The sequence below is a fragment of the Calidris pugnax genome, unplaced genomic scaffold (genome assembly GCF_001431845.1).
Source record: "Calidris pugnax isolate Ruff unplaced genomic scaffold, ASM143184v1 scaffold13, whole genome shotgun sequence".
NCBI classification, from domain to species: domain Eukaryota; kingdom Metazoa; phylum Chordata; class Aves; order Charadriiformes; family Scolopacidae; genus Calidris; species Calidris pugnax.
The window spans coordinates 4,234,966-4,260,474 of NW_015090810.1; the positions used below are offsets into that span (position 1 = coordinate 4,234,966).

At 38.8% G+C, this 25,509-nt stretch overlaps 1 protein-coding gene across 1 annotated transcript in view; it reads right to left on the reverse strand.

Annotated features, from left to right (window-relative positions):
• The window catches only part of MOCOS (molybdenum cofactor sulfurase), a 206,320-nt gene that overhangs the window by 1,333 nt on the left and 179,478 nt on the right, over positions 1–25,509 (reverse strand). The window contains exons 10-15 of the mRNA XM_014938434.1: positions 24,499–24,661; positions 18,144–18,225; positions 13,806–13,930; positions 13,087–13,192; positions 9,439–9,565; positions 6,990–7,094 (exon numbers count right to left, since the gene is read on the reverse strand). Of these exons, the coding sequence (XP_014793920.1) occupies positions 6,990–7,094; positions 9,439–9,565; positions 13,087–13,192; positions 13,806–13,930; positions 18,144–18,225; positions 24,499–24,661 (708 nt within the window). The remainder of the gene's footprint in view (positions 1–6,989; positions 7,095–9,438; positions 9,566–13,086; positions 13,193–13,805; positions 13,931–18,143; positions 18,226–24,498; positions 24,662–25,509) is intronic.

A 25,509-nucleotide genomic window follows, 5' to 3' on the forward strand; every position in this document is an offset into this window, starting at 1 on the left:
TATCTCCATGTAATTAAGAATATTTTTAACTAATTAACTATAATAGACTGGTAAACAAAAGCTAACCCCATTGCTATTCAAGAAGAATACCTGAAGTAAGTGGATAAATAATGCAGTATTTCATCATGAGTTCCATAGTATCATATATGTAATTTACACTCCTTCACAGTCTTGTCATTTAATGACTGTTCTGGCTTCTTGACAACTTCAGTTAATGCATCGTCACAACTAAAGGCTAGGCAGCACGAGAATGCACATATGCTCAAACAGTAAGGAAAAGTCTTGCATCTTCTACCATGAATTATTTGCTTTGCTAACAGAACTTTGTTCTGTCTAGCCTTTGTGAATTTCCCTTCATTTGTTTTTATGAATATTTTAGAGAAAATATTCAGTTAGTTTGTTTTATTAGGACTACCACTTGTTATCTGCCATTACCTGTGAAGCCATCCTACACAAATATTAGAAATACCAAGATATGTGTCCTTGTGAAACTGAATAATAAAGAAAAGAGGAACACAATAACAACTTCACCCACTGACCAAAAAGCTGATCTGAGTGTCTGCACCCTTACGTGTGTCTTAATCCTAAGCACATTGAACATTACAGTTGTAGCTGTGAACAGCTGGGTGTGATCTGGAAATGTCACAGTGTTTTTATGGTTTTGTTTTCCAACAGTGAAGGATTTAGAAATGTGCAAGAAACAGACTTGCAACCTCATGATAATATTTTCCAAATGATTAGATAATAGTTAATTAAAGAAATATGTAAAGTAAGAAATAAAGGAATGTTGAAAACCATGTTAAATTCGTAATTGATTTGTAAACTTCTGAATGTCTTTTTTCTTCAGACCGAGGACCCTGGAAACCCAATGCTGATTTTCCTGTCTTTTCTTACAGCTTTCAATAAGAAATATTTTGTTTTGGTAGGCTACAGCGAAAATGTACCAGTCACTCCTAAGTGTAAAGTAAATACATAAGCAAATGAAATTAATTTATATTTCTGGAAAGGAAAAATAATAAAACATTTCCTGATTACATTTACTACTGTTGTTCTCATTGATGATCCTGAAATTGAGGGAATTACATTTACAGCAGGTTTAGAAAAATATACTAGGTAAAAGGAATTGCAATCAATTTAAAAAAAAAATAGTATTAGTTGAATTTAAGGCAGCATATTTGACAGACTAAATATGAAGGCAGTATATTTTCTTCTATTCTTGTACTGTGTAATTTAATAAAATACAGTAATGAGGTAACGAAACATCATTTATTCTTTGAAGAATTAGTGAGAAGTTGAGACCTACTCCCAAGTAAGAGAGATGGTGAAAAGCAGTGGTCTATCCAAACATGGCCTCAGACTCTGAATTTGGATCCTTCTGTTTCATTTGTAATCCTAAACATTAAAAAGAAAAACAGCTGCCAAGCAAAGCTTTTTGGCTACTTCTGCTATTCCTTCATCTCCCTGGCATTTCACATATATGGGATATGAGTTGGACCTGATCAGGCCTACCTTATTAATGATTTAACCTATTAACTTTCTGGACACCTGTAACCATAAAAGTGTCAACACTGGTGGACAGAGGGTAGATCCTTATGGTCAGTGTTGTAATACTTACTGCTGAGGAACAGTAGCAGCATAGTAAGATCCCAGTCCTCTAGCACAATGACTACGTTGGATCAACCATGATGCTTAAATGTTAGATAGTAACTGTTTGATTAAAAACATTGTAGCATGGACTATTACTTTTCCATTACTGCTTTTCTCTTATTTGTTGACAAGCTGTGGTTTCTCTATTGGCATAAATTATGTGTTTTTCAGCCTTGTGGTTAATAACCTGGATTTACTTCCTATATCCTAGTGCAAAAATGACAGTTGCCATAATTTTGTTGCTTTAAAAATTCAGTCAATAATAAAACAAATATTGTAAAATGAATATTAGTCCATGCCACACCACATTTCACACAGGAAGGGATTTTATAACTCATCTGTGTAAATTAATTTATTTGATACATGAGAAGTTTTTATTTATATTTACTGTTTTGACATCTTGATTTATCTTAAAAGAAGACTAAAATAAATTTGGGCAGATTGTTCACTGTGAAGAATTTAATTTCCTAATTTTTTTATTGTTGTGAATCATTTAGTATGACTTTTATTTTCTTAAGGCACTTTAAACCATTCAGAATTATTTAAGAAAAGGCATGTGTGAATACATTTTATCTTCAGGAGTTCTCAAATACTATTTTAATACTGCTCTTTCTTAGTATTTCCCTACTCTGGTTGAGCATCTAAAGTCTCATAATATTTTCTTCAGTGCTGAGACTGGGTGACCCCTAAAGAGTTTTCAAGGTAATGGTATACTGATGGTATATATATTTTAGTACTAATACCTGCTTGGAATTGCTGACCTCTTTCTTTTGTGAACGTTCTTTAGACCAAAATCTAGTTTTTGATTACCAGAAGGGGATTTAATATCTCTTAAGTAAATTTCCTTGTTTTTTCAGCAATTACAAATATTGACTCAGCAAATACTGATAATAGCACCCCCCAAGCAACCACAAAAGCTGTGCATCCTGCCATTTCAGCTCTGTTTCAAGAGAAAGATAAAATGCAGAAACTGGCCCTTCTCACATTTCACTGTTGAAAAATGAGGCTTTCAGACACAGAGATTACAGCCTGCAGAGTTATTACAATGAACCGCATAATCTCTCTCTGTTTCCTGACTTCAAGGGCATTTTATTCTGCATATAACCTCCCCAGAACACACCAAGAACTGGGCAGGGAGTGCTGGACTGGGAGTTCTTTGGTTTTATCTGCTCAATCTTCTAATGGCAGTAGGGGCTCTTCCCATCACTCTTAAACTTCACAGGGACAAAAAATGTAAAGCTTCTTGATTAGTGAAAAGCACAACACTTCACTGCTGGGAGAAACAGATAAAACGTACTTATTCTTGCCAACAGTGAATCATATGATAGTCATCACATTCACTTAAAGGAGGAGCTATAAAATGCTGTCATTCTTGCATGTTGTTTCAAGTACATTTGCTGGATCAACAGTAGTGAGTCCTGCTTAGATATTCACTGACAGAGAAATATACTGGGTGCAGTATGTCCTTTTGTAGGATAGAAACATGTGGCACTATATCTGAGAAAGTCTGAGATGAGATCCCTTCAAACTACAGCTCCTAAACAATCAGTTAATTGACACTAGCACTTGGTAAGGAAAATGCCCTATAAGAATATGTAACAAGCACCTAAGCGATACTGCATGCTAAAACTTAACTTTGGATTGATTAGTTCTGGATTTTGCCCCTGGATGTAGCTCTCAGGGAGATGCAATTATTGAAGACGAATATTTATTTTTTTTAATGTAATGATGCTTTACTAGCTCTGGATTCACCAAAACTTATTAGCAAAGCCTTACAAAATAGGAGAGAGGAAGCACTTGCTTTCAATGTGCTGATTTTTCAGATTGGAAAAAAGGGAAACTTTTAACTCGGTGTCAAAAAACCCCATCTTGTTCTGTCAGAAATAACTGGACAGCAGAATGTTTTCTAAGAACTGATTTTCCTTTGCTCTACCTTAAATAAATGTATTTTCCAGTTTAGCCACCAATGAGAAAAAAGAACCATATTATTTCAGAGGTCTATTGATTACATCAATCACTGCTTGCAAATGTTCCAGATCTTTGGATGAAAAGCACTGCATATTGTAAAGCCCTGCATTACTATGAAAATGATGATAATGATGCATCAGATAAGAGAAGTCATTTGCTATCCTTGCTGATGTTTCAGTAAGTAGTCCAAAGGCACGGCATCTAATTCTGCAGGGAAAGAAGCTCTCCCAAGGCACATAAAGGAGAATCAACAGCCCGCAGGAAAAAAAAGCACAAGCCTTTTAGTGTATGAGGGCATGTGCAAACATAATGGATTTCCCTTGATGTACCGCTATCCATAGGCTTCTGCTGGGGCAGGCTGCTAATGCAATTCCCTTGGCTACCTTGACAGCAAGTCCCAGCTTATAGCAGGGCTCCAAATCCACCCACGGGGCTTCTGCTATTGTTAGCGTTAAACTGCATCTGCAGAACACAGAAGAGGGGTGAGAATTCAATGTTCTCTCTCTCTACGTGCGTTTTGCATCAGGTGGTGTGATGCATGTGAAACAGCATGTGGCTATTTTTATGCTATTTGCTTAATGCAGGTATCCGGTCCTTCGTAGTCTCCTGCAGTAACAGAGGGAGCTCTGTCACAGTAGGAGAGCTCGTTTTTTCTTTTCAGTCAAAAATTACAGAAGGAATCCTTAATGAGTGCTTCTTCAGAGCTGATGGCAGCAGAGCTCAAGTTTGCTTTGTAGAGGTGTTTGCGTTTTATTTCAAACAATGTGATAAAAGGTTTCATAAAAAGTAGCTGGCTAGGCTTCAGCACCCTGCTTTACATTTATCAGGAAACATGCAAATTGCTTGTGTGGCAAATTACAGTAGCTGGTTCTGACTTTCAGCTGCAATCTGTCTCTGCAAAGCCTCAATCTTTCAACTTGGAGCACCAGGTTCTCCGAGTTTCAGAGGAATGGAGAAAAATATGATTTCAGAAATAAGTATTGAACCATCTCTTACAAGCCTTCCTTGATTTAGCTCACTATTGAAATTCATTGGCAGTGCTGTCATTTGGGCTATCAGATTGATAAATTTCCATATGTATTTCCAGGTTGGTGCTCTTGGAAAAACAAAAGAAAATGGCAAATATTGACATCTGGATCTCTTATTAAGCATTCAGGATTTGCTATCCATTCATTGTGTGCAGTATCTTTAATGTTTTGGAAATCGAGCAACTACAATACTCTTTCAAAAATATCAGTTCCCCTTGTACTGGGAAATTAGCTTAAATCTTACTTTGCTGCATTTGTTTTTTGCAGTTCGAATGGCATTATTGACAGCTGGAAACAAACTGCTAAATTCCTTCACTGAATCTGCATCTGATAAAAAAAAGAAAATGAAGTCTATTAGATGACTCCTTAACAGAAAGGCGCATGCTAGAGACATGAGTCACCAAAGGATTAGCTCTGCAATTTAACACAGTCACATGGATGTTCTTTCTCTCTCCCCACTGAGAACCGTGAAAGGTTTGGATCAACATCCTCTGCCAGTCTGCTTAGCACACTGAAGATGCCACAGTCCTCGGATGCTACTCACTGATAATCAGCTGGTGACCATCAGCCCACAGATGACTTGCAGGAGGGGTGGTCTCTGAGGTCTTCTCAGACCGGTCCAGGCAAAACTACCAGTTCAAACTCTCTCTCTCAGCTGCCAAGCTAACCCAGAGGACTTGGCTTTATGCAGAGCAGGGCATGCTCACAAGATCCCAACTGCCAGCAGCGCTGAAGGCTGGGAAAAATAAAAAAAACAGCTGAAGGCCTGGTTCTGTGCAGAATGAGTATCATTGGGCAGGGGAGGGACGCAGAGCAGCACGGTGCTGGCAGCGCCTGGCCTTGCCCGGCCTCTTTCATCTGGCACCAGGCTGCTCTCAGGAGCACGGATCCCTCTCTTTGCCTGCCTTCTGTGTGAACTGCCTTACTGGGTTCTAGGAGTGCTTGTATCAAGGAAATCCTCACCTGGCTGAGCTAATCAGCATCAAAGAGAAGCTCATCTCTGCTGCGGGAAACGTGCAGAAGGTGCATGGCCTCTCCTGAGAATCTGTGTCCCAGGTAAGGTTTTGTTGCCGTTTGAGAAGGTCCCTGACTACAGAGCGTTCTCCCTCTACAGAGAATTCAAATCATGATCCAGTAAAACCCACGTGGGTAGGGAAAGTCCTCTGCATACTGCACTTCATGTGGCAGCTGGGCAGCATCCCTGCCCAGAGTGCCAGAACGCACCCTAAAGTGTCCCAGATGTTCCAGCTGTGGCTCAAAATTACCTGGAGAGGGCTCTTGTCCTAAGGTTGCCCACCGTGGCCAGGATCTCGTCTCACAAAGGCATGTGTGCTGTGGTGATCTGGATGCCAGAGCCTGCTGTGCAACCCCAAGTCACCTCAGGTCAGGGGGAAGCTGTGCCGAGCCAGCCGGCCCCTGCCCGCTCCCCTCTCCCGCTCTCACTCCGCACCAGGCACTGGCTCCCAGACCGAGCCATTCACCAAGGATAACATTCATTGAAAACGCAGCCCTTTGTTTGCCTAATGAGTCACTGAGACGAATCAATTCATCATTATTATTTTTTTTTCTCCAAAGAACGAATGCATTATTTGTAACTTGATTGTGCATTGTTTGGGTGAATGTTTTTCAACCTACTTGTTATTGCTCTGCCTCTGTGCTGTGCCCGGTCTCTGGCTAACAAACTTTTACAACAGAAGTTTAATGAGCGGGAAGCAATGAATTTAGAGTAAGGTTTCTCAGCTAAATAAATACTTATGAGGAGGTTTGTGAAGCTTTTTGGATGCCAAACTGTCTAGCCATCGTCTAAGCACTCAATTCCAAGAAGCAATGCAACCTTAGGAAGCAGAAGGACTCCAAATAAACGCCTGTATTTCACACTTATTCTCCAGTCGCTTTCTTAATCAGTTTGTCTCCACTTTGACTATATTCACATCTGCTCCATTTTTTCTTGCTAAGTAGTTCCTCACAGTAAGAATATTTAGTCTTATGAGCTAACTGTATAATTTCAAACACATCCTTATTTTTCTGCAGATTTCTCTTTTTGAATGACATCACCGTATCAGCTTGTGTTTTTCAAGACCAAAACAAACACATTGTAAAGTCATACATGCTGAATAAGAGCACGCACAGTAAAAGTAATGCATATTAATAGTAAATTTCTGAATAAAAACCATGTTGAGCATTTTATAGAAAAAAACCATGTCATATCTGGGTTGTAAGTGCATCCTCTTTTTACCAAAAAAACAAATGGTAAAAATTAGCATAACAACTTAATAGTGAATATTCTCTCAGCAGATATTTCTCAATACATTTTTCTATACAGCTATTTTGGAGTACTGTACTGACCTTTCTCCCTCTGGCAGCAGACAGAGACTGAAGAAATTCTTTGTTTCGTTCCCCAGACTGTTGATCAATGCAGATTATTTGACACCTGCTACACGGACCCACAACCTGAAATTTCAGTTAAAGAAGGTTCACAGCTATATATCAAAGCAGTATAACACAAAACAGTACAAGCTTCTGACCACCCTAATATCCTAAAAACATATCTTTCACATACTTTTCCTTTATGCTTTAATTATGTAAGTAGTCAGGCCTGTTCACCAAATGTAGGTATATTTTCAAAGACTTGTGAAGGTCTCACTGATTTTTTTAATTCACTTTTTCTTTTCTTTTCTTTTTTTTTTTCAGGAAAACTTTCCCACAGAAAGAAGCTGAGAAATCAAAAACATTTACATATTTGTATTTCCTGATGGCTTCACTTCATCTGCGGGCTGGCAGGGCTACTTGCCTAAAGGGGAACTGAATACAAAATCAAGCTAGTGCCTCAGAATTTAACTCAAAGAGGATTTTCTTGGAGTTATACTAACAGGGTTTGTTTTATATTGTTTCAGTGCAGCTGAAATACATAATATCTCCCGTTCTTTTCTATAGGCATAGCACTTGTAGATAATCAGAATGCAACATGAGAATTTTCACAGGTTTATATAATCAGAAGAAATAAAGAGAACCTCTACTATAACATCATACAGAGCACGGTTCTTAAAGTTAATTTTTGTATGAATTAGGGGTTTTTTAGGGAAGAAACCCTGCAATTAATGTCTTCTCACCTTTTAAAGCATTAAATTAAGAATATATATTCCAGTTTTCCTTAATATTGCCACCTTAACTCTAGCAAAGCTGTATGTTACAGAAAGTAACTGTCTTAACAGTATCTCACTATACACATTCTACTTTTGTAAAATGTGTCATAAATTTCAAGTAGGGCAAATAATTAAACCTCACACTGCAAACTTGTTTATATGCTGATCTGAAGTGCTATTTCAGTCCTTTGAGGTACATCTAGAGCTGCTTGTACAACTCTTCAGTGTAATCATCAAAACTATACATTTGGCTCAGCTTTTTCAGAAGATGATTTTCCACAGCATTAATATTTTATTAAAAGAACAAGAAAATAAGACAGAGAAGGAAATATATTTCCCTGCTTTGCTTTGTTCAACAGCTTCTTCTACCATTTTCCTGGCATCAAGTACCACTAACATAATTTCTACTGTTACTACATGGGTATCTGAATATGGACCTAGCAGAGACTGGAAAAGACAATGCAAGTTGCATAAGCATTTCTATTTTCAGCTTGCATTCCTAATGTATTTCAATGCCAGGAACAGGATTGCTTTTTTATTCTGTAGTTTTACAGTATCTTCCACAACAGTATTCTGAACTGAGATCCCTAGGGCCACTCCAGCCTCCACCAAACTATACACCAAGGATTTTGCCCTCAGCTCCTACTTGAAGAAATTTTCCCTCAGTTTTCTGTAACTCATATTACACATTACTGATCAAAGTACACATAAGAAGAGAGCAGATAATTCATAATTTCCACCCTTACTGAAAAAATGGCTTCTCCATTTCTTACAGTATGCTGACCAGAAAGAAAAAGGAGCAATGTCTATCACAGCTTCTAGATCCGACCTTAGCACTTCTGTTATTCAAACCTTCATTATCATCCCTAAGAAAACAATGAATAAGCCACTTTCACATCCTAAACAATGCATTTTCAAATACATACTTCATATCTAAGGACCAGACAAATCCAATACAACATGTAATACATATGCATTATTCCCTTGGGTTCCATGTGTAGCTTCTTCATGGATCCTTTGCTGAAGTTTTTCTTAAAAGAAAGTACGTGCCAACAAAGTCTAACTCTTCAGCATTTTCCTTACAGTACAAAGCACGTTATGTTGTTAGATATGATAGGAAGCATAACATACAAAAAAACCCTACCAGGCTATACTGAGAAACATGACTTGAATGGAGATTAAGATGAAACGTATACAACAGAGGAAAATAGACAGTGATTGTTCACTTGTATTCATGTCCAGTCTTTCGGCAGTCAGTTACTTGATGTGCAGCACTCTGAGGTTACATTTGGACTATTATGCTTAACAGCAACCAGTATTCTCTCATGACATGCTGGCTAAATATTTGCTGCAAACTGCCTCAAAACAGTGACAATTTTTCTGCTCAGTTGGATAGAGGTGGAAAATTCTATGAATTATGAAATAAAATAAAAAAAAGGTGTGGAGAAATATGTCAAAACCTCTCAATTATATTGCAGCATGTTAGCCACAGGTCACGGCATGTTTGGTTTTTTTTATACACTTCATAAATTTCATCTGCACAAACTGTGCCACCCTTGTTCCAGTCAAAGCCTTGCAAATATCGCTTTGTCTCCAGGGGTCAAAGTACTTTGTGATACACTGGGACTAGGACAAGGGAGAGGAGTTTGTACCTGGAGTCGCAGAGCACCTATTGAAATCTCAGCCCACTCCTCTTCTTCAAAGGACTCTGGTGCACTGATGACAATGTTGGCACGGAAACGTCGGATTAATTCGTCGATTTCCAATGGCTCCTCCAATCTGCCTCACAATGTTGACAGAGGAAAAAAAAAAAAAAAGGTTTATTAACTAGTTCTGCACTAGATATTTGTGCCATAAGAATCTAGTGGCTAATATGATTCAGCAAATGTTTCTCCATAATAACTGGGACCAAATTTTATTACAAAGGCTATGAGAAGGGCACAAGGTATTTAACTATAATTTGTAAGTCTTCAACTGTAATTTGGAATCCTCCAACTATAATTTGTAATCCTCTGGGTGGATTCTTCAGAGGTGTAACCTGGAACTGTGAAGTAGGTATGAAAGCCTGTAGGCAGGCAAATGTGAGCAATGCATATGAGAAAATTCCTTATTAGTTATCATATTTATGGCTAATAGTAAAAAATCAAAAGATCTTTTGATAGCAATCATTTGACTCATTGTCATGGTTTAACCCCAGCCAGCAACCAGGACGGTACAGCCTCTCACTAATTCCCTTTCTGCCTGCAGAAGGGTAGGGAGAAGAGGGACAAAGGGAGAGGAAACGGAAAAAAGGAACTCATGGGTTGAGATAAAGACAGTTTAATAGAACAATAACAGAAAAGGAAAATATATGGAATATTCTATTGGCCATTCTATTGTTCTGCCTATGTTCCTTCCCAGCTTCTACAGGAAGTTGAAAAAAGTCTTTGACTAGTATAAACATCACCTAGCAACAACTAAAACAATATGTTTCAGTGACATTCCTTTCATACCAAATCTGAAAACACAGCAGCTACTACAAAGAAAATTAACTCTATCTCAGCTGAAAGCAGGACACTTATTAAATGCTTCTAAAAAGAAGGTAAATAGAAACTTACTCTGCATGTGCTACAGTAACAGAAGGGACAAAAACAGCAGACAATGAAAGTGAAAAAGGCCAGTAAAGGCATTTTATGAGATAATGCATTCCTCGTGTTATTATTTGCCTTTGAGATGAAGCAGATTACACAAAATGATAGGTGTTTTTAAAAAAATTAATCTCTGTGAGGCGGTATCTCTACCTCTTTACAAGCATTTGAACTGTCAGAGTGTAGATTTGTGTCAGTGCAGAGAACATATATGAGGCAGACAGAGCAGCAGACTGCATACAAATATCAGAAATCTGGCTGTACCTTTGAATTGTCATTCTTCACTCTCCTCCTAAAGGAGAATCTGACCAGTACCAGAAAAGAAAGACAGCCCTAAAATTTGCAAGGGACTTCAGCACCATTGGTCGATGGTTGGACTCGATGATCTCAAGGGTCTTTTCCAACCTGAATGATTCTATGATTCTATGATTCATTGTTAGCGAGGAAGAGCATGTCTTTTTGCACTAGCTATTAGGGACATGAATAATTTTCAATACTCCATCAGCCATGGCCTGACAACTTTGGATTAGTACACCCTACAGCAGAGGCAGAAACCTGGGTAAGTAAGGAAAAGGGAAGTTTCTGCCCTGGAAAAAGGAATAGTTAAAAAAATAAGGATGTACAGTTTAAAATGTGTTTTAATTAAAATGAGGAAAAAACATACAAAATCAAAGCACAGAGAAAACTGTTCACATCAAGCAGTCTTGGCAGAAGAGGCCTGTTAGGTGAAAAGAAAGAGCTTGATTTTATTTAAAATAGTATGGATGATATTCTTTAGCAGACAAATGTGCATCAGGATAAACTGCCTGTGCAGACTTTCAGTCAAACCACACAAGCCCTGCTCCACCGAGTCTTCGCTGTTCACAAGGGCTTCAGCAGCCTGGGGGTAGAAAGTGGGATGGGAAACTGAAGGGCTACAGGTGTTCCCTCGAGATCCCATGAGCAATTCCATGGCTGAGACACGATTCGTACTGATTGCAGGAGAAAGAAGCCATCAGAAAGTGTGAATTATGCCAACTCTCTGACAGACAGAGAGGAAAATAGCAGTTAGTCATGAACAAGTCCAGTTATGCTGCTGTGCTTCCTAGTTTTGCTGTGGGCTCTTGGAGCTTGGATGCTGTGTAGCCTCTAATCCTAAATGCATTTTGTGACACATCAGTGCTTTCCACCCCCAGCCAGTACTGGTGGGGTCATCAAAAGCTCCAGCAACCTCAGAGATGGGCCTGCAGCATCTTGAGCCGGTTGTTGAAAACTATGGCAAAATAGGGAAGAGTTTTCCAACTTGTGCTGCAGAATGTGAGGCAAGATGCTTCTCAGGCATCATGGCAGCTCCAGTCACATCTGGAGATTGCTTTGAAGAAAAGATTACAAGCCTAGTTGTACTGGAAGATATTAGGCATAAAATCAGTGGATCATCTACATGTTTTACTGAAGTTCTCTGTCCTCCTTCATCCTCGCTTGCTTCTCCTTCTGGTGCTTTACTCCTTTGCACTCAGATCCCATGTCTGGAAAGCTCCTCACTGTGCCTCATCACAGAAAAAACCTAGTCTCAGTAAGGGATTCCTGAAAGTGATTTTCTCCCAAGGAGATGTAACAGAACCAGTCAAGGCTAAAAAGACGGCATTAACTGTCACTGAGAAAGGGTAGTCAAAACAGCTGAGAGATGGACTGATTAAAACCTTTTCCAGTCATTTCTCCCAGAGAAGCACTGCCATGATACGCTAAAATTGCCCAACTGACTTCTCCTAAAGAGAGAAAACCCTCAGGCTATACAAGCTCCAGTGATCTGTAGTGATGCCTCATTCAGTCACCGGTTTTAAATCCTGAAGTTGTATACATATCCTTCTACAGCTACATATATATGTATATTCCTCCTCTATTCAAAACATTTCAATACAGGGGGCGTGTTTGGTGGGTGACTAAGAGGAGAGAGATGGCTCCAAGCAGAGGCAGAGAAGTTTAGTGAGACAGGAAAAGGAGGCTCAGAGACAAATGCTGGGGCTGTGGGATGCACAGCTATGATGGAGGCCTTGAGGGCAGATTTTCTATGGAATTTGAGTCTGTCCTACTTATAATCAAGAAAGAACAACCTTCTGTTGTAAGCATATGAAAATTTAGTTGGCAATGTGTTCCTTATCTTTGAACTGTGGGCTGGCTCAATGTTTCATTTGCTGCTTGTAGCTCCCACTTTTGTACCAGTATAGCCAAATTCAATTAAGAAATGAAATGAATCCAGTCCTGCAAGTAGTTCTAAAATATGTCTGTTGTGAATGTTTGCTATAAATTTTAATCCTTCCCACAGGAAAGAAATAGTTCAGCAAGTAGCAAGATTTTGTACTTTCACCTGCCAGATTATTTATGTTGTGAAAACCTAATTATCCTTGTTCTCCCTACAAACAGAAGTTGGCTGTTTCCCAACAGTCTCCAGCCACCAAATCATTTGACAAGAATTTTGTTTAAGTTTTCCTAAAGATGACTGACAGAAAGATTATATTCAAGCATTTAATCCAATTTTTCAGAAGTCATACAGGAATCGGTAATCATACCAGTTTAGTACCTATATATCGGTTGAACATTGAAAAGTAACTATCTCTAAATTTCTAGATAAAACAGTTATATCAGCATCTGGAATCCAAGACTGCTGAGAGACATTTGGAGACAGAAGGATCTTACCTTGCAGAAATATGTTCTTTCAGCTCCAGAATGCTTGCTACATTTATTAGGAGGTATTGTGCTTCATTGACAAGAGAGAGTGAGATGTTTGTAGCAGATGCCAGACCTAAAAGAATGAGTCCAACATTCTAAAGTGATCGTTAAAAATCAGGAAGATTATACTAGTAATTTCACCTCATCTTTCCTTTGACCTCTTATTCATTCTCATTAAAAAATTATTAATTCGGCTCCAGACACTAAGGAAAGATTCCAAGAATCCCCTCAAACCTCTAAATTACAATGAAGCAATGCATTTAGAAACTGAGGTAGAGTTAAGTTTTTTACCAAATTTGTAAAACAATTCACCTGAGCAAAATATATGTATTTTTTATGCTCTTTCCATTTGATTCTTTTTATAATGAAATTTAGTCTAAGAATAAATTCTTTGTTTATGGATTTTGCATGATCATTTTTCAAAATGATCATTGAGCTTCCAAACAAAATCACGGTCATGATGATAAAAAAAACGCAGACTGGTGTATCTCTACATTTTCACAAAATGTAACAAGTAGAAGGGCAGCATAAACACAGTTTGGATATAAATGCACTCTTCGAAACTTGCTACATCAATACTGAATAATTCTTTCACCCTTTATCAAGGTAATTAGTCAGTATGAAGTCCACAAGCCTGATGTTTACTAAGTGCAGAATCACAAATATTTTTAAAAATTACAACATACCTTTTGTATTTTTCTGATATGACCTGTTTTTCACGTCTGAACTTTGTCTTATCAAGCGACACGGACGACCAAGAAACAAAGAGAACCAGCCAGCAATACTTTCTCCACAGTCATATGTTCTTACCCTATCATGAGAAAATGGCAAAATTTGATTACCCAAAAATTAATTTGCAAAACTGAAGATGAATTGTGAAGATGTTTTTTCAGCTTCTTCCAATATAAAATACAGAATCTGTATTCTCTGATGAGTGATAAAACAGAGATGTGAAGCTCTGCATAATTTTATCTCCCAATTTCCTCAGCTTTACTCTGTTAGTCTTGAAGTTAATATTCACGAGATCTAATTTAGTTTTATACAGAAAATTACTGTGGAATAAAGGGTAAAATAATTGTACTGCTCAAGACACTGACTCTGAAGTACAGTAACTGGTAGTCCATATTACAATATTACAATACAGAATTATGAAAAAGTTATTCTCTGGTCTGTACTTTTTACTAAAACAAAGAGGATTAATCTGAGTTGAATTTAAGCTTACCCCACTGTATATAATTTTTATGATCCCATCAGATGCAATGATGTTAATTCCCTTAATTAATTTGTGTTAGTACAGACTCTCCACATTCAAACATAGCTCCACTAGCAGAGCCCAAGTATCTCTCTCTCTAAAGATGGTTTCCATTACTAGTGAATTGTCTAGTAAGTTATGCAAGGCTGGCAATAGATGTACCTTCTTTACCTGGATGTAAGATCTCCAAGAAGGATTCTGAGATCATTTCTCTTGGTTCAGGCAGGGCACAGATCAGACCACAGGGAAGTGATCCTATTTGCCGTTAGATTCCTCAGCTCCGAATAATCTTAACTTCAATCTTAAATTAGTTATATGGGTTCCCTCCACAGATAATGGAAAGAGGTAAGTCGTTCCCATCTGTGTTAGACCTCAGGATGGGATGACTCTCACTCTGGGAGTGTTTAACTCTATTGACTTCAAAAGGAGATTTGACTAACACCTAACTTTTTAAATGGCATAAACAGGTAAGAGGAATGCAAATTCTTATGCTGATCTAGGCAGGATTCCTGTAGTAAGTAAAGTGAGGTAGCAGTGGTCCTACGCTTACCATTTTGTCCTATCCAGCCAAAGAAGCTGATCTGCATGGCAAATATCTGCTGTATGAAACAATAAAACAGCTCCTCACAGAAAAAGAAACTAAGCACTAGGATTGAGAGAAGTGGCTTGGCTTTACGCAATGTTTAGTAGGTTCAGCTGAGTTACATAGGTAGAAATCCAGGACAAGTGAAATCAAAGAGATTTTATAATCCTGCAGGGATTAGATATCTCTTCAGCGGTTGTTCTGAATTTCGATTGTTGTGCAGCTCTGCACATCCCTCTCCCCACTCTGAGACTGGACTGATGCCAACCACAGCTGCATTGAGCCAGCGAGGTCCTAGAGCTGAAACAAAACTCTGGTATTATGAGATGCAGATGCTGCGGCAACAAAAAAGGGCCAAAAGACGAAACTCCACATGAGATTCTATAGGCTGAGCTGAGCAGTTCTTGTGTCCTTGCTGGTCACTGTGTTAGGGAGAAAGCTGATAAGAAGGTACGAATCTCCCATGGTAACAGAACAGGTGAAACAAATTCCCCAGATATTTTTTCCCACCCAAGCAGAGGTGCTAGGAGTATTTAAATTCTCTCTTGAACCAATTGCCTCTAGCAGCCTGCTGGGGCTTAATAGTGTATAAATCAGGATCAAAGTTTTTGCCCTCTTTTTTATTTCCTTACCTTTTTGAGTCACAGTGGCTGAGTTAGAGACACACAGCATTCTTAGTATTTTATCAAATGCTGCTGTGTAGTTTTTGTAGTCCAAGGCTCCTATGTTTTCAAACTGCTTTCCCTTATCATCAGGCCATTTTCTGAGCAAGTGCCATCGTCTCATCAAGGTCTTATTCAAAGTCCTTCTGGTGCAGTTCAATTTTACTCATTTTCTGCTTATGTTTATTTTTGTTGAGTATTACTTTACATCAGTCAGCATTACCTTTCATTTGGCACATGTCAGGCAATTTATAAAGGGAGGCCTAGCTCTCAGATTTTACTTGCTGTTTGCCTTGAGTTCCCCACTCATCTTCTTATTATGTCATTTAGCTTCAGTGTGTTACAGCTGGTCCCTCTAGCTAGGTAATTTATAGAACAAGAAACAAGGACAGATGAAGTCTGAATATTGATCTCAAGGGATATAATACATATGTTTACGCACAACAGGCTCAGTTCACCTTGTTTCTAACTATGCCTTTGTCTTTTTCTACCACTTCCTTTGATCTTCATACCTTTCCTTTGATCTCATTAATATTGTGGCCTGTCAAAGAGGAGGCCATGTCCCTGCCTATTTCAGTACAGCACCAACCTTGGGCATTTAGGGTCTTCTACAACACCAATAACCTTAACATCACTATCTTCTACTTGGATCTGCCTACTCTTAGACATTATACTGTCTCTCCGATGTGAGCAGCACATGCTGATGGGCAATCCCTGCTGAGACGAAGGCTAACACTTATGAACTCCTTCACAAGGGAAACTTGGGCTCACTAAACTTTCATGGCTGCTGTGAAATCAAACTTCCTCACATGACTGCTTGCAGATTCTACATCATGTGCTTTTCTCAGCTATCTCAGTGTAAATTCAGAGTAGTCACCTAAGGACTGGATGAAATCACAGCATCAGAGAGCAGAATCAATAAGTGGAAGATACCTTCAGTAAGAGTTTCTTTTGAACAAAAACCTTTTAACAAAGACTTTTTTTACCACTGCTCACTGTAGAGATTTTGCAGAAAAGACCCCAGACCACAAATCACATCCTGTCCTACTGCAAAGCACTCTTTTGCTCCTGTTTCCATTTTTTTGGCCCTGGAGTCTTCTCTCCTGAAACAGGGGAACCTGGCAACAGTGCTGTTGGATCTCTGAACAGTTTGGGAACCTCATAAACATTGTACACTCATTCTGCCTTATTTGCTTGCCTTGTTTATTTGCTAATCACAGTCCACTCTGTGCAGTTTGTCTTGCATCTCCCCTTTGTCATTCTATCCTTTTCTTCCTCCTCAGAACTCTAAGCTGTTTTCCATGAACATTTCCTATTTCATACATTAAAAATGACAGTCATTAACATGAAAGACAAAGTACAATAAATAATATGGCAGCCAATTATATGCACACAGAGAGAAAGATAACCTAGGCTATTCTGCATTCTGTAATAGATGGGCTAACCATGGGGAGGCTAAGGATGAGTCAACACAAAGGGAAGTGAGACAGATGGTTAAAACAAATGACTCTTGGGTGAATTCCACTACCTGAGGAAAATACACTTCTGAGAAAAGGATCCTCTTTATCACATGAATAGCTAGGAGAAAAGAAGGAGAAGATCATTTCCTGCATATCTCCATGGGGAAAATGGCCAGGTCTTCTGCTGGTTTGTTTATGTGTTACCCTCAGAGAAGCAAATGTAGAGGGTTACAAAGAATTAGTATACCTTGGTTAAAAGAAGACGTGAATCTGTGAATGGCTGTTTTAGTTGGACTTAACAAGAGACATTGAAAACAGTGAAAAGAAACATAGTAGATAATGCAAATGTACTTTAGGAAGGCACTTGATCCACTGCCACTCAGAAAACTTAATGAGACTGGGAAGTACTTAGAAAATATGATGGATAAACACTTAAGTTCACTGATAGGAAATTAATTTATGCATAATGTTATATTTCACTGAAGTGGTATGTCTCTTGATTAGAGTTAATGCTATTTCACATACTCACCTGCAATCTTCCCAGGACTGTTAAAGGGACACTGATGAACATGGGTGGTCAAAACAAAATTAAAAAGGGTTGTAAATATGGAAAGCTGTTTACAGCCTCAGTGGGTTCCAGCAATTTTGAATCCACGCAGCATGAAGTGGTCAAAGTTGCCAGCATCATTACTGTCTAATGAAGGCACTGAATCCTAGAGTCCTGCTGAGGCCCCCAGTTGGCATTCAGAAGAAACTGGGGACACCTTTTCTGTTTCTCTTCATTCAAGCAAGTAAAACAAAGATCTCCCTTATTCAAGTCAGTGCCAAGTCATCACAGTCTCTTTGCACCATCTTTCTCCCCTTTTCTAATTTTTACTATTTTTTAGTGTTTTCTACTAGGAATGCTGGGCATGCCAAAATTATCTATCTAAATCTGTCTTCTCCCGGTCCACTAAGTCATACATTGCTTTCCACCCTCCCCCATTTTTTCAAGGACTTTTGGCCCTGTGTATCCATCTAATCATTACAGTGATTTTCAGCTTCAATTTCTCTCTGCTCTCACTCACCTGTGAGAACAGACTTTACTCTCACAGATCACAGCCTCTTTTCCAGTATTTTCTTCTAGTGATACAGATATTGGGTCCATGCCTAGATGGGCAGAGAGCAAACAATGTTTTTTTTTAAAAAAAAAAATTATGCAGAAAGATAGGGTCATGAAAAAGGTTCTTACTTTTACACCTGTTCACAATCATAGCAGCTTCCCAAATAGCATGTAACAAAAATCCTTTCTTTTTGCTAGAATTATACTATCTGCCTGCAGGTGGCTCCAAATGATAAAGCAAAGAGCAAAGGCTGCAGGTGACCTTGGTACCCAAACCACATTAAGGAATATACAATTTCAGCTTTGAGTAACTTCATTCTCTGCGTATCTTGGGCAACCAAACTGGCACAGAATTACTGCCTCAGTCACGGTTTCTGTTGAAAGGATGAGTTTATCACTGTTGTGCCCCCACGAGCAAATCAGGAGATAAGGTTAACCACTGTTGGGTTGGGGTTGTTTGGAGTGGTGAGATGGAGTGATCAGGAAGTTGAAAGGGGGCAAGGGGAGAGAAAAAATAAGCACAGCCTCTTCAAGGAAAGAAATATAATGTGTTATAAAACTACAATAGTTTAAAGACAATATGCATAGAGACCACTAATGAGAGAAGTATTCCCATCAATCCATCTCTAAGTTTAAACCAGATGAGGAATTCCTGGTAATGATCTATGTTAACAGTTTCTTCCATAGTTTTCTTATCTTGAACAGAACGAGCCACAGAGATGGAAAGGCTACTGTGGCTTACTAGAACTAAAAGAAAAGCTGTACTGTTTTCCTTTCTGTTAATTGAAAGCAATAATCTGAAACGATGAACAAAGGGTTTTACTGCATGGCTGCAATGAATCCAACTCTTCCATTATACTGCAACATAAACCAGTAAAGACTGATCTCCTATAGCCCAGCTATGTATCAATTTCACTCATTGCTTCCTGTTTATATTATTGTAGTACAAATAAGAATCAAGCTCTACATGCCCTGTGATATGGTGAAACCAAATTGGTTTATTTCCTTCTGAAGAATAATGAAATGTAGTACAGATTCACTGTATCACAACTATCAACTCTGTTCCACACAAGTTGTCAGTACAGAAAGACATCTCCTCCTTTTTTAGCTAATGATGTTAGTATACTTCAGAAGAAAAGACAGAGGAGGAAAAGCTAGGTTCAGGTAGAGGAATGCAAAATGTACATAATAAACCTGCTTGCAACAACCTGAAAAAGAAGCTGATGCTATCATCTTATAAACTGGAACTAATGCTCTTGTACTTTAAAAAAATTATACATTAGCATCATTCCTTCTGGAAGACTTTGAAAGGTTTTGTCCTGTATGCATCCTTAGCTATTATATCTTTAAAAAATACTTTCTAAGCAAGGCATACTCTCAAAATTTCTTAAAATAGAGTCTCAGGGCTTTAAAAAGCCCTGCTTTTATACACCAGCAAGTGTATCACATTTTTATTGAACAATACACATTTTACAGTGATGTTTAGGTCAGTTAAACATTGTTAATTACAATTTTATTCTATCTTAAGGCAAAATATAAAGCAGAATATTGCCATTTACTAAAATGTAAAAGCTGTCATTCTCCATGGTCATTTACTTGATAATAAAATTCACAGATGTGCTCACAGTATTAATATAAAAAAATGTTCTTGTCTTTATAGCTCCTATTTTCAGTCAATGAGAAAAATTAGAGGTCTGTTATTTCAATAGACTGAAATATAAACTATTCATGTATATTCTTTCATCAGTGTATGCACTTAATTCCCATTATTTTTACTGGCAGTAACACATGACTATTTGAAGGCACAATAAACTCCATAAAGTGTAATTAGTTGCTCGGTTTTGTTTTTCTACTCCAACATTTTAAAGGGCCTTTAAAACATTCAAAATTTGTCCCTCTATGCAGCGGTAAACTAACGTCCAACTTGCCAGAGTAATACTGATTGTTAGCTAAAATGGAAAGAGAGAAATTAGTCTTCTACAGAAATGTATCCTCAGCTAAATTCTGTTTGGCTTACTTTTACGTTGTTCAAGAACAAGCCCAGGGTAATCTGTGCCTGCATATATTTGATGGAGCAGGACAAGAAGATTTCCCTTGATTCCCAATGGAGTTAATATACCTTCTAGAAATAAATGTACTTGCTTCTGCCCAGTTTTAAGTTGCTGGGAGCTTAACCATTAACTGCTTCAGTTGAGATATAAAAAGCTGTCTTCCTGCACCAGGAGGTTACACTGTTTTTCTCAGTGGGTCCTGTGATAGCAAGGGTTAGTTATACTCTTCATGTCAAAAAGAATAGGAAATGCCTGTTAACAGCCACATAGCCTTAGAAAATAATTCTGACAAAATTCAGAAATGCAGTTTCTCAGAATTAAAGTCTCCTCCCCTCTACCGAAGTAAAGTACAGCCAGTGAGAGACTAAGCACAGAGGGAGCACTTCTTCCTCTCCCTCTGCTCTTACCCGCTTCCTCAGGGATCAGAGGAATACTCAGCGCTCCCCAGCTGCCATGCAAGCCAACTAATTTTTCAGGCATGCCAAGAAAAGATCCCAAGCCTTCACACAGTTTTGGCCTTGTCTAGAGACCCAGTCTGATGTTCTTGATACCCACAGTGGCAGCAGGATTGCACAGCTGGGTCAGTCAGACAGAGGATCTGCCCATCCAAGGATGGTTGTTAGGCAGGCTACGGAGACACCCAATGCGCAGGGGTTAAAGAAAGAACATGAAGTAGTGTCTCAGCACATGGAGGATTCAGCAAAGGGTATTAAAGTAGTTACACTAAATCATGCTGACAATTTTATTTTGTTGGACAGAGAAGACAGAGAGTATTAAACCATATTGAAATAAAATAGCCATAAGCAAATTTTCCACTAATGAAAATTTCTAGAGGGAGAGGAAAGCAGGTGCCTGGAGGGGGAGAGAGAACAGACTCATTATGTTTTAAAAGTGACACAGATAAAGTCTTCACCATAATTTAATAACGTAACAGCAAAATGTTGTTTAAGAAGGCCACATACTTCAGCTATGTGGGATTCTCCCCACTTGGCTTTAGGCACTTACCAGAGGCACCTAATCCAGCAGCACGGTTGCCTTAGGCTCTCTCTATGGGAGAGAGACACCTCCAGACAGCAAAGGGTGATCTGTATGGAGATGACTGCCACAGCCTGCTCTCACAATGAGGAAAGCGCAGATGATAGCAGAGAAACTGGTAGAGAAAGCAGAGTGGTTACAGCCCCCTTGCAGAGGGGCAGGGGGAAGGCAGCTCACTTACTGCAGTTATCACCCGGTCAGCTGGGAGCTGCTGGGTTTTCACATTCACTGGAGCAGCAGGATTCAGTAATGTGCAGCTCAAAGGTTTTGTCTCTCTTTTTTTTCACCGCTGGTGCCTCCCTCAACCACTCCTCACCATCAGGTATGTCCCCATCGCATAGAGAAGAATAGAGCAACTCTGCCCAGGGACTGTGAGGGCAGGGTGAGGAGAGAGGGGGTTGGAGGAAACGAAACTCATCTTGGAAAGATGCATGTAGGCAGTTTGGGTGGGGGGCATCCAGTGGCAGAGAGAAACCCACAAAGCAACAAAGCTGGAAGAGACTTAGAGGTAGCCGTGGCCAGTAGGCTAAGTGCTACACATCTGAAATACCATTAGCCACGGCGTCAGCCAGTGAAGGCTCTCAGCTGCACAACAACCATCCTGGCTCATCAGAGGGCTACTGCTCCCCGCTGCACTGATCCCTGCTCCAGCTACATACATGGCATTGAGCTTCAGGTCCTATGTTAGCATCAGTCTACTGAGAGGCTGGAGAGAGTGGTGACAAAAGCAACAGTGATTAACATGGGATTTTCATGGAAAGAGTCAACAAATTAACTTAAATTTAGAATCACAGAATAGAATCATAGAATCGTCTATGTTGGAAGGGACCTTAAAGATCATCTAGTCCAACCATCAACCTTACTCTGACAAAAAAATAAATAAGAAATTAAAAAAAAAAACAAAACTAAATATATTTGTCTGCCACGAAATTAATTTCGTGGAATATATATCAATGACCCATGTATGTAAAAGGATAAAAGAAAAAAATTAAAAATGAATGCAAAAAAATCATGCATTTAGACTGCAGGTAAGATGAAAGAAAACAGAATAAATATTGGAACAACTTCCTGCAGATTTATTTGCTCAGTCTTACCCTGCTGGTTCGTATGTGTTCCCATCACTGTGGTGCCTTATGAGCAGTAACCTCTGGAATAGTCTCCCCAAGCAAATGAGAGCCATTATTTCACTGTCAAGCATTAAAAAAATACCACAGTTTGCAAGTACACTACAAGAGTGAAAAATAGCTGGACTATTACAAAGAGAGGGCCCAATCCACCTTATGGACAAAGATTATCGGTATCTAGAGTCATTACACAAATAATAAAATTACTCTACTGTTACATGCTGGCTGTACTAAAGCAGGCTATAAATAAATGCCAACCATGATTCTGCTAGAGCACACTGGAGATCTGATCAATCACTTTTGGTCAGAAAAATCATCCATAGTCAATCCATTGGTCAATCACTTCTGGGTGGAAATGGTTCTCACTGTCATGGGAAGCAAGTTGAATGACAGTGAAAACTCCAAACATGACACAACATAAAACATAGGATTTAAAGGTGAATTTCAGCCTGGCACTAACTCTGGCAAGAGATTTTAAATCTCAGTGAGAAATGGGTGCCTTGACTGTCATTTTTGTCTGAGAAAACTTGTTCCTGACTCACTGAAGTATGTCAGCGCAGGTATTATTGACAGGCAAACGTACTAATGGATATGCACTTGTCTGAACAATGTGGTACTAGCAAGGAAAAAAATGAAGAACATACTCAGAAGAGTGAAATGAAGCAATCAAAAGGCCCAACAGGGCTGAACCTCTGGAAATGGATAAATGGAAAAGGTTTGGACAAGACTTTACACTGTATCTGCAAGCAAGAAGTAGCCTGCTGTCACACTATATCTGCAAGCAGAAAGGAAGATGGAAAGGAACTGCATTACTAGAAATAATTAGTTCTGAAGCACTTGGTAATTTAAATATTGTGAGAGAAGGCTGTCTGTGCAACTGTAGTACAAAAATGTGAGGTGTAAGGTACTCCACATGGAACTGAAGTGAGTTAACAATATTTTTTTCAAAGAAAGGTTATATAGAGGCAAGAATGCATATTAACAGTGTTTGTGCCAATGAGCCAGTCTGGAATCCCTAAGAAGAGACCAGATTGTGTTTGGAATCTGAAACACACACAAAAAATCACATGACACTAGTGGAAGTACCCAAATGTACATTTGACAAACCTGCTCCAGATAAAAGAAATCAACTGGTCAGGTTTAATTTTATGAAGGGTGCTCAGACAGCTGGAAAGGACAACAACTGCATTGTACAAACAGAAAGGAGACTGTAGTTAAGAACCACTCATACAGATTTCTAGTAAAGGGTGAAAAATCTGAATATAGATTCCCTTGTTTTGCTCTAACTGCTGAAAATGTGGGCACATACATTATTGATGTTTAAGGCATACAGGCTGAGTAAATGCTAGACCCCAGGGAAATGACGAACACCATTCAACCCCATGCAAACTTGGCATTAATAACGACTTTTGTGGAACGCAAACCTGTTCCAGCATTCAGTGCTAATAGCACTGTTAGCAAAATAAATAATTTGCAGCCCCAAGTAGCAAAGACCTTTCTGTAATACTTGCCATAAGTTTTTTTCTTTTTTTCCCCTCAGCAGAGAATAAAAAAGGTTTTGAGGAATCCAAAGCAGCACAAACATCATTAAATACTCACCTGTGAGTGCAAGTATTTAACTGAGCTAAATAATGTCTGGTCCTAATTTTAATTCCTACTGATTTCCACTGAAGACTCTACCCTTCTAGTCCCACAGCTGGAAGGAGGAGGAGATCCAAAAGATGGGAAGGTTTTTGGGCAGGGTGTTTGATGTTAGACTCCTATTCCTTTACCTTTGCAGCAATAACAGTCCCCAGAGGCGTCATGATGCAGAGAGATGCACTAGTCACTAAATTTCCACATCTGTCAATTCATTACTCTTTCCTGGAGCATCCACTTCATGATTGCACATAGGACATCTCTGCCTACTCTTTGCCCATCCCAACAACAAGGTAGGAAACTACCCAGGGCTGTATATCACAGCCGGGGCTTTCTTTGCCCACAGCTGGCAGCAGAATTTGGCCCTGAAGTCAGTAATCATACACAGCTTTCAGTAGTTTGTTGGGTGCATCCAGGTGTTTCTGCCTAGAAGTTTGGTGCCAATAACGAAGGGGAGAAATGGATTACTAACCTTCTGCCTGAATGACCATAATTTTTCGCTCCAGATCAATTGAGGGATTTACAAGACACAACCTTGGCTCCTGCTTCTGAGTCATGCAGACTCCGTTCTGGTTTACAATCATCCAGTTGCGGTCATACAGCAAACCCTGGTTTCCTATTGGCCATTCTGTAACCTGGGAAGGTAACAGGAGGGGATACAAAGGTTTAGAGAATGTTACCTGCACTAATAGATTCATGCTGAAAAGAAAAGAGAGGGACAAGAAACCGTTAATGATTTTTTTTTTAAATCAGGAAAACTTGTGCAAGCCAATGTCAGCCTTTATAAAAGAATCCTTAATTGCAAATCAAAGATAAAGATACCACTGCACAAAGCTGGCAAAACAAAATGGAGTTATGACAATTTGTTACATATTACACTTTGATTTAGCAGAGGTATAAGAATAGAGTAAGTGATCTCTGAAACCGAAACACTCTGGAAACTGTTTCCAGTTTTATACTCATCCATTTTTAGGGTATCTTCCCCGAACAATTTTCTTTTAATTTACAAAGCATGGACATCTCATGGGAGTTGTATGAATTAAGGAAAAATAACAACCCACAAACAAACAAATAAAAATCAAGGAAAATGTGAAATGCAAAATTCTGAAAAAACATATTTTTCATAAAACTGGAATTGCTTTATCAAAGAATCCATTTGAGCAAACCTCCACTACTGAGGCTTCTGGTTCAGCTAGGAGCATAATAGTTTCTCCAGATACCGTTACAACAAAACACACTGTCTACTTTGCTCTCTATTCTTCCATTACTTCTACAACATTCTTTACATCCAATAGCCTACACAAGCATATTGTCCTTGCTTTCATGTACATTTTTCTGGTGAAAAGAACATCTGTTACTGATGCTACACAGATGGTAATCTTGAAATCCAAAAAGAGAACAATTTTAGTAATGTCTTTGGGTGATATTAATAACTGCTTTCTTCTTCAGAATGTTAAAATATTAATACCATTCTTTTAACATA